At 38.9% G+C, this 15,091-nt stretch overlaps 1 protein-coding gene across 1 annotated transcript; it reads left to right on the top strand.

Moving 5' to 3' along the window:
- The first annotated feature begins 10,720 nt into the window (after positions 1-10,720).
- Positions 10,721-10,888, top strand: CTXND2 (cortexin domain containing 2). Its single transcript, XM_087419590.1, has one exon. It carries the CDS (start codon positions 10,721-10,723, stop codon positions 10,886-10,888), a length of 168 nt encoding a protein of 55 aa, XP_087275716.1.
- The last annotated feature ends 4,203 nt before the right edge of the window (positions 10,889-15,091 follow it).

The raw sequence follows: 15,091 nt of genomic DNA, 5'->3' as shown, positions 1-15,091 counted from the left end.
TTTAAAGATTCCTTCCAACTATGAGATTCTATGATTTTATACCTTTCGCTTTCGTGTATTGTGAGCTCCACCATACTGAATTAAGCGGCATTTCCAAAAAAGTTCCCATGCTTCCTGGTCTCCATCACTGTTCCTTCATTTGGAGTGTTCTTTCCTTATTCCAGATTGAGCTCAGCCATCACTTCTAGAAAGATTTCTATGACTAATACCACCCCAGCTGAGTTTGTTAATCAGAAAATGGTCATACTGCCCATTCTCTACACCCAAGAGAAGCAGAGTATTCCTTCTGACACTGAAGTCTCCACATCAACAAACGTTTCCTACTAGGTGCAGGCACTATGCTAATCTATGCTGTGAGAAGTTAAAAAAATCAAAACGTTTAGATTTTTGCTCTCTAGAGGCTCATATTAATGGAAGAATATCAGATTAATTGTTGTCTCGTGTACCCTCCACATTCCTCCCAGTCTGATATTTCTAACACAAACAGCTAATGGTGTAATTCTATGGTTAAAAGCTTTCCTGTGGCCCCCACTGATTGCGAAGTTGAGTCCAGAATCTTTAATGTGCCATACAAGGCCACTGGTGAACTGGCCTAGGCTACCACTCCTGCCTATTCTTCAGTAGCAGAATACATCTCAAATACTTACTGAACACCTACTGTTTTTTGAGCATACTGTACTGTCCTCCCTTAAACCTTCATGTTTGTGCTTAGGATATCTTTTCTTCTGCTTTTCCCCTTTCCCACCTTTGTCTGCCTGGTAAACTTCTACTCATTCTCAGGCCTCAATTCAATTCACATATTCGCCTCTTCAGTAAAACCTTCCTTGATTCTTCCCTTTGGGCTCTTCTCACATTTTTACCAGCAGACTGCTTTGGAATTGTTTTCTTTCAGGAAGTACATATTTTTGTCTGTTTATTTTTCTCTTTAACTTTACAAAATTGAGACAGTTTACATAGCATAAAACCATACCTAGAAATCTGTGATAAGGAGAATAAATGAAAAGAAATTAAAGAAAGATGCAAGTCTCTTGAAATGCAACATTTGAGAGGAGAAGTTGGAAAATTAATGAAATATTCAGGCTGTAAGGGGTCTAGTGAGATATGTAGGTGCCAGGGAAAAATAATATGACCTTTTTGAGGGAATGTAATGATGAATAAAGAGAAGATATATGCCTACATGTAATGAGATATTAAAGAAATATATCCAGAAAGTGGCATCTGAGGTATATACAAATGGACAAAGACAGAGGCATGGTATTAAAACTGCAGTGTAGGGGCTGGCCCAGTGGCATAGCAGTTAAGTTCGTGCGTTCTGCTTCAGCGGCCTGGGATTTGCCAGTTTGGATCCTGGGCATGGACCTACTCACCACTCATCAAGCCATGCTGAGATGGCGTCCCATGTAGAAGAGCTACAACTCTACAATTATGATACACAACTATGTACTGGGGCTTTGGAAAGAAAAAAGAAAAAAGAGGAAGATTGGCAACAGATGTTAGCACAAGGCCAATCTTCCTCAAAAAAAAAAAATTTAAAAAAAACTGCAGTGAAATTGCTATTCTCATTATAACTCAATTGTCAGCAACAATACCTAGTATGTGCCAGGCTGACTTTCCCATTCCAGTTACAAAAATTCAAGAAAAGAGCTTTGGCCCAGCTTAGGTGCCTAGCTCAGATCATTGAACTGTGGCAGCCAGCCTCGTGGAGCTGTCAGAACACGGTAGCTCCCACTATAGCCATGTGGATGGACAGGAGCAGAAGTGTGGGACAGACAATTTCAAAGAGGTCCACTACTTTCTATTAACGATGGGGATACATTCTGAGAAGTGGTAGTTTAGGCGATTTTGTCATTGTGTGTACGTTGTAGAGTGTACTTACACAAACCTAGATGGCATAGCCTACTGCACACCTAGGCTATATGGTGCCATCATCGTATATGTAGTCCATTGTTGACGAAACCATCATTATGCAGTGCATGCCTGTGTTTATTTAATCTTAACATCTACTTCATAAGATTGTTATATTGTTATCCTCATTTTACAGATGAGGAAACGGCTCTGAATAGTTAAGTAACCTGCTCAGCATCACCAAGCTTTATTAGAGCCGAGATCCAAATCCAGAGGAATTGGCCCCAGAGTCCATGTTCTCCACCACCATGTTATATTTCATGATTCCCATTGAACTGTTCTCACTGGGAGTCAACTTATCTGGAAGGAATGCCCTTTGCCCTTCCATAATCAAGAATTGTGTGGACAAGCAGGAGTTTTCAATGAGCTCTCCCTAAGCTGTTCCCTCTTTGGCTCTTCAGCAGACCCCTCCTCAACACACAATGACCTCTGGGGCCAATGAGTACTGTATCCCAAAGAACTTTTTGATTCCTAATAAGTATATTTGCGGTGCTGGAAAATTGTTTTTTTCCCTGCCTCCCTCGAACCCAATTTCTTTTAAATTTTGTAATATTTGATAATTCAAAAGAAGATATGTAACGTATTTAAGTTATGAAACATAATAATAAATGAACTGCTGTGAACCCATGAGCCAATTTAAGAATTATAGCATTACCATTATCAGTACATCTATCTGTGTGCTCTTTCCTTTGGGTCATCTTCCTGCCTCCCTCCCAAAAGTAATCATTACCATGAATTTTCTTTATCACTCCTTTGCTTTTTTAAAAATAGATGTATCACATATGTATGCACCCCTAAATAATATGTTCTTTAGTTTTGCGATTTATAAAAATAATATAATAATGTATGCAATCTTCTGTAATTTGCTTTTTTCACTTAATAATATATTTCTAAGATTCACCCATGTTGGATGCAACTCTAGTCCATTCATTAAATTTTTTCACTGTTTTATAATATTCGATTGTGGACAATGCCACAATTTATATAATAATTCTCCAGGCAGTGGTCATTTGAGTTGTTTTTTGCTTGTAGGTAACAAATGTACAAGAATGCAATAGCATTCTTTTATATTTTTCCTGGTGTACACACAGGAGTGGAATTTTTTGGTTGCAGAGAATACGTATATTCAACTTTACTAGATAATGCTAAATGGTTTTCCACAGGGGATTTTATCAATTTATACTCTGATACTGCTGATAGGCAGTATATAAGAGCTTTGGATGAGTCACGCCTTTTCCAACACTTTTTGTTATCAGACTTCTTAATGTTTACCAATCTAGTGGATAAAAAATTGATATCTGTATTTCCATGATTACTAGTGGAATTGAACACCTTTTCATATATTTATGTACCATTCATGTTTCCTTTTTTGTGAAATGACAGTTCATGTCTTTTGCTAATTTTCCTATCAAGTTATTTGTCACTTTTCTGTGTGTGTGTGTGGAAGATTAGCCCTGAGCTAACAACCTTGCCAATCTTCCTCTTTTTGCTGAGGAAGATTGACCCTGGGCTAACACCCGTGCCCATCTTCCTCTGCTTTATATGGGACGCTGCCACAGCATGGCTTAACAAGTAGTGTGTCAGTCCGTGCCCAGGATCCGAACCTGTGAACCCTGGGCCACCGAAGCAGAGCATGCAAACTTAATCACTATGCCACCAGGCCAGCCCCGAGTTATTTGTCTTTTTACTAAGTTGGAGGGTTTTTTTTTTTCTAATTTTGGATACTAATCCTTTGTTAGAAACATGTATGGCAAATATCTTCTCCAAGCTTGTGATTTGTATTTTTACTTACTTCCTTATTATTATTTTTTTGTGTGAGGAAGATCAGCTCTGAGCTAACATCCATGCCAACCCTCCTCTTTTTTTGCTGAGGAAGACTGGCCCTGGGCTAACATATATGCCCATCTTCCTCTACTTTATATGGGATGCCGCCACAGCATGGCCTGACAAGTGGTGCATCACTGTGCAACCGGGATCCGAACCCGGGCTGCCAGCATCGGAGCGCTCACACTTAACCGCTATGCCACGGGGCCAGCCCTTCACTTACTTTATAGTGTCTGTGGTGATCAGAAGTTCTTTTTTTTTTTTTTTTTTTTTTATTATTTATTTATTCATGTTTTTCCCCCCAAAGCCCCAGTAGATAGTTGTATGTCATAGGTTCACATCCTTCTAGTTGCTGTACGTGGGACTCGGCCTCGCGTTGGACGGAGAAGTGGTGCCTTGGGGCGCGCCCGGGATCCGAACCCCAGCCGCCAGCATCAGAGCGCACGCACTTAACCGCTAAGCCACGGAGCCAGCCCAGAAGTTCTTAACTGTAAAGTCAAATTTATCAATCTTTTTTTATATATGTTGTACTATTTATGTCTTGTTTAAGAGGTCTTTTCCTATCCTGAGGTCATACAGATATTCTATATTTTCTTCTAAAGGTTTTTAAGTTTGTTTTTGACATATAACTATGGATGCAGTTTTTTAAATGGATATCCGGGCCGGCCCCGTGGCTTAGCAGTTAAGTGTGTGCGCTCCGCTGCTGGCGGCCCGGGTTCGGATCCCGGGCGCGCACCGACGCACCGCTTCTCCAGCCATGCTGAGGCCGTGTCCCACATACAACAACTAGAAGGATGTGCAGCTATGACATACAACTATCTACTGGGGCTTTGGGGGGGAAATAAATAAATAAATAAATAAAATCTTAAAAAAATAAAAAAATAAATGGATATCCTATTTTCCAGTATCACTTATTAAATAATCCGTTCTCTTCCTGTGGTCAACAATGCCCATTCTGTTATAATTCAAGTTCCTCTAAAGGTGTGATTTGGTTCTGGGTTCTCTAGTCTGCTCGAATGGTCTGTTATCTATGCCTGCACCTATACCCCATGGTCAAAAATGCTATAGCTCTATCATAAACCTTGATAACTGATATGGGAAATCTCCCCACCCTATTCTTTTTCTTCAGAGTGTCTCCTTTATTCTTGGGCCTGTGAACTCCTGTATACACTTAAGAAAATCAGTTTGTCAGTTTTCTCAAAAAACCCTGATTTTGGTGAAGTTGCATTGCATCTAAAGATCAATTTGGGGAGAATTAACAACTTTACCATGTCGAATCCATAAACATGGTCTATCCCTCCATTTACTTAGGTGTTCTTTAATGACTTTCAGTAAAGTTTGATAATCTCTTCCATACAGGTCCTGCTCAACTTGCGTTAGATTTATTTTTAAATCCCTTATGTATTTGTTATGGTATTATAAATAATGTTCTTTTTAAAATTATATTTTCTTATTGTTTGTTGCTGGCATTTAGATATGCAATTGACTTGTGTATCTTGTCAAGACGCCTTGCTAAACTCCGTTTACTTCTCATATTTTCTGTAGACTATTCTGTAGGCAATGACATCTGTGAATAATGAACATTTTCGTTTCTTCTTTTTAAATCATTATTTATAACTGTTTTTTCTTTTTTTTTTTTCTGGTAAGAAAGATTGGCCCTGAGCTAACACCTGTTGTGAATCTTCCTCTTTTTGCTTGAGGAAGATTGTCACTGAGCTAACATCTGTGCCAATCTTCCTCCATTTTGTACGTGGGTTGCCACCACAGCATGGCTGGATGAGTGGTATGGGTCCACGCCCGGGGTCCAAACCCTCAGACCTGGGCCACTGAAGCAGAGCATGTGACCCTAACCACTATGCCACTGGGCCGGCCCTAATATACCTGTTTTTTCTTTATCTTATTTTACTGCACTAGCTAGAACCTCCAGAATGATATTGAATAAAAGTGAAGATAGTAGATGTCTTTGTCTTGTTCCTGATTTTAAAAGGAAAATCTTTCAACTTTTGACCATTAAGTAGGATGTTTGCTATACATTTTTGGTTGATACCCTTTATGAGGTTAAAGATATTCCCTGCTATTCCTATTTTGCTAAGAATATTAATATGGATGTTTTATGTTAGTATTGAATTTTATCAAATGCTTTTTCTGCAACCATTGAAGTATTCATGGTTTTTTTTTCTCTCTCTCTCTGTGGATCTCTCTCTATATTTAATATATTTTATATAATATATATATATTACAGATTTTCTAATGTAAACTATACTTGTACTTCTGGAATAAATTCAACTTGATATTTGTATCCATCAAGGTTTATTTGCAGAAAATGGAAACCATTCTAGCTATTTTAAGCAGAAAGGGATTTAATACATGGAATTAGGATGCTTTTGGTTTCACATAACCAAAAGAACCCCAAAAACCCAACTCAAGTGGGATTAAACAATACATGGAAAAGTATGTATTTGCTAAGTGTTGGATGCAGGGTTCTATAACTGTTCAATAAATCAAACTTGTTAATTGTATTATTCAAATATTCTATACCTTCACTGATTTTTGTCTCGTTGACCTACTAATAATTGAGAAGAATGTGTTTACTGTCCACTATAATGGCATTTTAAATCAATTTCTCCCTATAGTCCTATTATTTTCTTATTTATCTTGAGGCTATTTTATTAAGTGCAAACAATTTAGAACTGTTACATCTTCCCACTGAATTTTACCCTTTATCATAATCTGTCAATCCTCTCTATCCCTAATAATGCTTTTTGTCTTAAGGTCTATTTTGTCTGATATTAATATAGCACCTCAGTTGTCTTTTGGTTAGTATTTGCCTACTATACCTTTTTGTATACCTTTTACTTTTAATCTTTCCATGCCTTTAGATTTTAGGTGAATCTCTTATAAACGGCATATAGCTGGACTGGGGACAAGACCAAAAAATAGATGTTTGTCATTTTTGGTCTGCCCAACATCCAAAAACCCTTCTTATTTGAGGCAAATCTTCCTTTATGTGAATCTGTGAGACACTAAACCTCATTCTCACTACAGAACCCTAGAGAAACCAAATATTCCCTCTTCTACCCCATAGTGGCTAAGGCGCTGATGTGTGACTTAGCCTTGACAGTCGGATGCTCCAACCAGAGACTGGAATATTGAGTGACACAAAGATAACGCAATTTATAATTCAGGCATGGCAGAGGCAACAGTATCCAATGACGGTAGCAGCATCACTCAGCAACAGCAGTGACTGATGGTGGTGGTATCCAATGCCAGCAGTGCCCTAACCAGACTTTTCCTGTGCTGACCTTGGCTTTGGTTCCCAATGCCTGGCCTGTCTTGGTTTCTGCCTGTTTTGTAAGACCAGTTCTCCTTCTACTTGATTCTGGAAGCTATCTGATCTCTTTACAATAAATACCTTTTCTGCTTAAGTAAGAGAGACACTGTATCTGTTGCTTGCAAACAAGAATCCTGACTAACATGAAAGTATTCTTTCTTCCTCTGGAATTGGGGAAGAAGAGATAATATGAAGGGGGAATAGGTGAGATCTGGATTTGCTGGAGCCATTCTTGCTACCACAGGGAAGCCAGCCTGGGTATAAAATCAACATAGAAGAAAGGTGGGGTTGAGAAAAACCATAGACGTATAAAGGCAGAACCCTGACAACACCTTGAATCTCTGGATCCAACCATACCTAAAGTTAGCCTCACTCTGGACTTCAGCCTCCTAAGTCAATAAATTCCGTGTATTGTTTAATCTCACTTAAGTGGACTTTTCTGTCACTTGCAACCAAATACATCCTACCTGATACCTTTCTATTCTACCTTTGAAAAGGAATCTCTCCCTTGATTCTGCAATAGGCTTTTAGTTGCTATTCTACTTCTCTTCTTTCTTTCATAGTTGCACTCCTCATAAATGGTTTAACATCTTAGTGTCTTCGTTTCTTCACTGCCCTTTCCTGCTTAATCCACTAAATTTTGGATTCCTTCTGTACCACTCTGCTGACATTATTTTCTTCTAGATCACCAATAGTCTTGTCCTGTCTTAATTCAATGGCACATTCTCCAAGTCATACATTCATTCAACAAACATTTTTACATGCCCACATTAGTAAAGTATAGTGCTACATTCATTCATTGAACAGGTATTTATTGAACATTTAATATATCCCAGACTTTTAGGATAAAAAACAAATTAGATACATATGGTCCCTACTCTCATGTAGGATTGCTGTTTTACCAGAGAAGACAGACACTAAAGTAATTACAATAAACTACAGTGGAAGTTACTAGAATACCTCCCCGAGAAATTAACATTTAAGCTAAGGCCTAAAAGTTGACTATAGAAGGAGGGGAATAATGCAAAGAGAATGTGAATGGAATAGGCTTACAGGCAAAAGAGGCTCATGCAAAACTCATGGAATTGTGAGAAGTTTGGCATTGCTGGGGCAAAAAGTAGAAGAGAGAGAGTGGCAAGAAACAAGGTTAGACCAAATCTTGGAGAGCCTTGGAACCCCATTAAGAAGTTTGAAGACAATGGGAAGCTTCTGCAGGATTTTAATCCGAGGACTTATCAATTTACGTTTATTAAAGATCACTTTGTGGTTTGGAGGGGAATAAGAGTGTTTTCAGGAAATCAGAGAGTATTTGCAGGAGTCTGGCATTTGATGGCCTAGAGTACAGTGGTGGCCATAGGGATAAAGAAAAGGGAATTGATTTGAGAGAGATTTTGGAAGTAGGCCCAAAAGGATATTAACAGATGTAGGGAGTGAGAAGCCACTGAATTGTGGAACACGTGCATTTGTACATGATCCTGCTCTGAAAGAGCACTGTAGAAAGGATAAGGCACATGAATAATGTAATATATATGTAAATGAGATATATGCCTTAAGATTGGTATCTCCCAAGCGTCCCACATTTTTCAGCCATCAGGAGGACTCCAAGTTTTTCTCTCATCTTCAGTCTTAGGACCACTTCCTTCCAACTCTCTGCCAAGGTACAACTCTGCCCATTATGAAGACAATTCTTGAGCAATTTAGCTCCTCACTGTCCCAATTAATCTTTTACGAAACAAGATTTTAGCTTTTGCTATGTGTTATCTAAAGATCCATTAAACCATTTTTCAAAACAAATCTGTTGGCATTTTTTTCTTCTAGGCTTGGATAATGTTCATGACTCTTTCTCTCACGATGTGCTTTTCATGGGTTCCTTATAAATTCCCTCACTAGGGTTACCTAACTGCAGATCCCTCAGAATCAATGTCCTTCTTCTGGCTGGTCTTTACAATGCTGAATCCAAGTTCACCTCCAGCCACTTTCTGTTAAGGTAACTTCATCCTGGCAGGAAGTCCTTTTGTGCTAGATCCTCTTTTATATGACCACAGGGTGGTCCCTATCTGTGGGGTCTGTGTCTGGCCCTCAAGAAAAAAAAACCTCCTTGATCAATTTGATCTCAACTCATGCCTTCTTTGTTGCCACAGGCTATCAGCCAACCCCTTTTCTTCTTTCTTTTTAAAAAATTTATTTTATTATGGTAAGAACACTTAACATGAGAGCTACTCTCTTAAATTATTGAGTGTACAATACATTATCATTGACTAGAGGTACAATGTCATATAGCAGATCTGTAAAGCTTATTCATCTTGCTTAACTGAAACTTTATGCCTATTGATTAGTAATTCCCCATGACTAATGATGTTGAGCATCTTTTCATGTGCTTATTAGCCATTTGTACACCTTCCTTAAAGAAATGTCTATTCAGATGCTTTGCCCAATTTTTAATTGGGTTATTTGACTTTCTAGTCTTTAAATGTAAGAATTCTTTATATATTCTAGATACAAGTCCCTTATCAGATACATGGTTTGCAAAAATTTTCTCCCACTCTATGAGTTGTCTTTCTACTTCATTTTCTTGATAATGTCCTTTGAAGCACAAAAGTTTTAAATTTTGGTGAAGTCCAATTTATCTAGTATTTTTTCTTTTGTTGCTTGTGCTTTTGATGTCATATCTAAAAATCCTTTGCCAAATCCAAAGTTATGCAGATTTCCTCCTTTGTTTTCTTCTAAGAGTTTTATAGTTCTAGCTCTTACATTTAGGTGTTTGACCTATTTTCAGTTAATTTTTATATGTGGTGTGAAATAAGGGTCCAACTTCATTCTTTTGCATATGGCTATCCAGTTGTCCCAGCACCATTTGTTTTCTTTCCTCATTGAATGGTGTTGGCAGACTTGTCAAAAATCAGTTGACGATAGATACATGAGTTTATTTCTGAACTTTCAATTCTATTCCATTGATCTATATGTCTATCCTTATGCCAGTACCACACTCTCTTACTAACTGTAGCTTCGTAGTGAGTTTTGAAATTGGGAAGTAGAAGTCTTCTGACTTTGTTCTTTTCAATATTGTTTTGGTGGATTAAGTTTTAAGAACCAAAATTGATCACTTCTGGGAAATACCTGGTTTTTCATTAAGAGATGGAAATGACAGCACAGTTAAGCATAGTGATTAGAAAAAATAAAAGAATTTTATGTTCATACCCAGTAAGTTAAGACTCCACAACAAATTAGTTACAATAAGTACTCTTAGAATTTGAAAAAATCTTAGAGAAGGATTTGGACTTAACACAGAGTTGGGATATTCAAGACAATTTTACCTGTGTCTTACAGGGCAAGGAAGCCCCAGCTGATTTCTGAGTTATACATATTTGCTCATGTTTTGCTTTCGAGTAATTTTCCAGATATTTAATGCTGTTATATGTGTGTGTATATCTTGAAAATCACCTATACTAACTTAATCAGTTTCATCGGACTTCTGAAATAAATCTTGCTAATTTTTTTTTGCAACCCCCTGGTTTCCACATGGTGTTATTAAGAAAACACATACATACACATACAAATCAACAAACTTGTTTTATCCTCTTTTGTCTAGGAATATGACAAATCTGAAGATACCTGAGGAGGTAGCTACAGCTGGACCAGTGTAAAGAGGTGTGCGTTCCCATGGATGATTCAAGTCTGTCCAGCAGTGTTGATGTAGACAAAGGCTTTGCCATTGCCTTTGTTGTTCTTCTGTTTCTGTTCCTAACAGTGATGATTTTTCGGTGTGCCAAGTTAGTGAAGAATCCCTATGAGGCAAGCTCCACAACCACAGAACCATCTCTGAGCTGAACTATGAAAAAGCCTGGTAGATTCCCCCTCACAGGAGATTTGAAATCTTCTATACAGACATTTATGATTCAGACTTTATGTTATTTTACCTCCCTATTTCTTAACCTTTTCACTCTTGCATTCCACAATAGGCACATGAGGGTGAGTTGAGAATAATAAAAAAGATGAAACACAAACCAGTTTGTATTGTTCCTTTTCAGGGAAATGGTTACCGAAGTAACCTAGACAGGTTCAACTCATTGATTAAAATGAGGCCATGGGTTTCAATTTTCCGGTATCTAATGTCCTTAAGATAAGACAGTTGGCCATAATTTTATGATGTAATATAATACCATGATGCATGGTAAGGTGCACCCAAGACTAGAATAACTAACTCCTAGAGGTGGTTCTAGGAGGTCCTTTTACTTATGCAAATGTAAGGCCAGCAGGAACCATTGTCCTGTGATACAGTCTAACAGGAGATTTTTAGTGTGTGAGGTTTTATGAAATCTGCTGCCCTTCTCAAGTGGGCAGAGCTCTGTGGTAGAGGGGGACTAATTTGCCTTGGGTCAATTCCTTAACCTCTCTCAGCCCAAATTTCCTCATCTATGAAATAACATCTGGTGGATAGAAAAGGGGCCCTCAAAAAGATATGTCCATGTCCTCACCCCTGAAACCTATGAATGTGAACTTATTTGGAAAAAGTATCTTTGCAGATGTAATTAAGTTAAAGATCTCAAGATAAACTCATCCTGGATTATCCGAGTGATAAGTGTCTTTATAAAAAACAGAAGGGGGCGGCGGGCCCCGTGGCGTAGCGGTTAAGTGTGCGCGCTCCGCTGCCGGCGACCTGGGTTCGGATCCTGGGCGCACACAGATACACCACTTATCAGGACGCTGTGGCAGTGTCCCATGGTGGAGGAAGTGTAGGAAGATGGGCACAGATGTTAGCCCAGTCTTCCTCAGCAAAAAGAGGAGGATTGGCACGGACGTTAGCTCAGGGCTGATCTTCCTCACAAAAAAAACAAAACAAAAGCAAAACAAAACAAAAAAACAGAAGAGGAGAAGACACAGGGAGACAGGGGAAAAGGCCATGTGAAGATGGAGGCAGAGATTGGAGTCATGCAACCACAAGCTAAAGAACCCTTGCCTGGAACCACCAAAAGCTGGAAGAGGCAAGGAATAACTCTCTCCAGAGTCTTTGGAGGGAGTGCAGCCCTGCTAACACCTTGATTTTGGACTTCTAACCTCCAGAACTGTGAGAGAATAAATTTCTGTTGTTTTAAGCCACCTAAGTTGTGGTGATTCGTTATGGCAGTCATGGGAAACTAATATATAATACATGATGATGATGATGATGATGATGATGATGATGATGATGATGATAATGATAATGATATAAAGAGAAAAGAGAAGAAAATCATAATCTCTATTCTCCAAAGTCTTAAGTTAGGGAAATTTGGGGCCGGCCCGGTGGCTTAGCGGTTAAGTGCACGTGCTCCGCTGCTGGCGGCCCGGTTCGGATCCCGGGCGTGCACCGACGCACCTCTTCTCCGGCCATGCTGGGGCCGCGTCCCACATGCAGCAACTGGAGGGATGTGCAGCTATGACATGCAACTATCTGCTGTGGCTTTGGGGGAAAAAATAAATAAATAAAATCTAAAAAAAAAAAAAAAAAAAAAGTTAGGGAAATTTGGTAGAGTGGACTATGGCAGGAAAGTCCATTAGAAGGAAAGGGAAGGGGCCGGCCCGGTGGCTTGGTGGTTAAGTGCGCGCGCTGCAATGCTGGCGGCCCGGGTTCGGATCCCGGGTGCGCATCGAGGCGCCACTTCTCTGTCCATCCTGAGGCCGAGTCCCACATGCAGCAACTGGAAGGATGTGCAGCTATGACATGCAACTATCTGCTGGGGCTTTGGGGGGGAAAAAATAAAATAAATAAAATCTTTAAAAAAAAAAAAAAAAGAAGGAAAGGGAACATCTAGGCCACGAACCAAGGCTCAACACAAATTTGGCTGAAGAGGACTGGTTCTGGCACAGTAAGTGATAGAAATTAAAGCTCTCAGGTCCAGCCATGCTGGCCAAATGTTCTAGGCAACAGTAACCTAGCATGTGAATGTGAACTAAGAGGGGCATAACCTTGGAATCTAAGTGTGGGGCATCAGATGGGCTTGTGCAGGGACTTGCATAAGCATGCAGTCGCTTCAGAGGAGACATGCTGGACCAGGCTTTAGCAGCAATACCAAATGGTCTGGAGACATAACTCTAGCCAGGCACTGTTAGCAGAGACTTGATAATTGTCTCTGTTCCTGACTCCTGCAAATAGGACTGCCCCCCTCCTTGGCCCGAGTAAATCCCCAGGATTACTTGCAAATGGAGGCAGAGGAATCAAAGCCTTCCAATGGAGTTACTAGACTTTGCCTTCGTCAGAACAGAGGGTGCTGTATGGGTTAAACTGGCAAAAGAGAGAGAGAGAGAAAGATATGGTTAGTACCCTGATTTGATGAAAAGAAATTCAGGGCAAGGTGCAGGTCGGGGTAAAATGAAAGCAGATTAAGATTGATGTCAGCACTTGATGTCAGTAATTGATGTCAGTGTGTTCCCTCCAGGAATTCTGAAATTAACCTTCCTCCCACCCTTTAAAATAAAATGCAAGACAAACACATTATTAATGAGAGCCTTAATATGCAGTCACTAGAGAGTCACAGGTTTGACTGTTACCTGACTTTCTCCAGTAACCTAGCTAAGAAAAAATGCATCAGTCAGAAGAAGTGAATCATCTGTGGAAGCAGAGAAAGAGGAGCAACCCATGGCAAAGTCACATAGGACCGATATGAATGCTGTTCAGGAGAAAGAGAGCAACTTACCCATTGGACAGTCGAGTATTTCCAGTCCCAGTGACCAGATGGTACTTGGTGGGGAGATTCAGTGAGTTGCAGCCCACAGACGTTGGGTCTATCTGGTTTTATTGCCCACATTATCTCTGTTAATTTGATGTCCTTGAATGTCCCTTTCACACACCTTAAACTGGCAGTTTACAGATCCTATTGGTCTACAGATAAGTTTTATTGGGCCAGACCCCCTTCCAGTGTTAATCTATGAAGTGTGTGGGTGTGTGTTGCGTTCTATATTTGTTTTTTGATTCAAAATTTTAAAATTATTATTATAAAAGTAATAAACACACATGGTAAATTTTTTTTTCAAACATTACTAAGGATAAAAATGCAAAAAGTTCCTAGACACTGCCGTGCATCCCAATCCTCCTTTCCAGAGGTAACTGCTGTTCGGGTAGTTTGTTTTTGCATGTATCTGTATCTTTCCAGACATTTTCCTTTTCTTTTTATTTTTAATGTAATATTTTTGAACAAACTATCCATTTTCACGTTTCAAAATTTAAAAGGTACAAAATAGTGAACTGAGAAAACCCTTTCTCCCACTCTTGTCCCCCATCCTTCTATTTGCCCTCCTCAGAGATAACCGGTGTTAATTTCCTATAGATCCTTCCAGTGATATTTTATGTATATGTAAGAAAAACTGTATATTTTTGCCATTATTTACACAAATAATAGCATGCTATATGCCATGTTCTGTACCTACTTTTCTCATTTAATAATATATCTTAAAGATCACTCCATATCAATGCACAAAGAGCTTCCTTAGCCTTCTTTTTTTCAGAACATAGCTTTTTATTTTTTACTTTTTTTAATGGAATATAGTTGACATACAATATTATATTATTTTCAGGTGTACAACATAGTGATTTGACATTTATATACATTACAAAGTGATCACTACAATACGTCTAGTAACCATCTGTTGCCATACAAAGTTATTACAATATTATTGACTGTATTCCCTATGCTGTACATGACATCCCCATGACATTTATTTTATATCTGGAAGGTTGTACCTCTTAATCCTCTCGCCTATTTTGCCCATCTCCCACCCTCCTTCACTTTGGTGACCACCAGTTTGTTCTTTGTATCTGTGAGCTTGTTTCAGTTTTGTTTGTTCATTTGTTTTGTTTTTTAGATTCCACATATAAATGAAATCATATGGTATTTGTCTTTGTCTGACTTATTTCACTTAGCATAATACCCTCTAGGTCCATCCATGCAATTGCAAATGGCGAGATTTCATTCTTTTTTGTGGCTGAGTAATATTACGTTATATGTACTACATCTTTTTTATCCATTCATCTGTCAATGGACACTTAGGTTGCTTCTA

This window comes from Ceratotherium simum, chromosome 2 (genome assembly GCF_057802395.1).
Source record: "Ceratotherium simum simum isolate JZ-2026a chromosome 2, ASM5780239v1, whole genome shotgun sequence".
Lineage (NCBI taxonomy): Eukaryota > Metazoa > Chordata > Mammalia > Perissodactyla > Rhinocerotidae > Ceratotherium > Ceratotherium simum.
This window is presented reverse-complemented; position numbering and strand designations above follow the sequence as displayed.

Excerpts from the sequence above, each read along its gene's own strand:
- CTXND2 (XM_087419590.1), top strand. The coding sequence starts at position 10,721 with ATGGATGATTCAAGTCTGTCCAGCAGTGTTGATGTAGACAAAGGCTTT.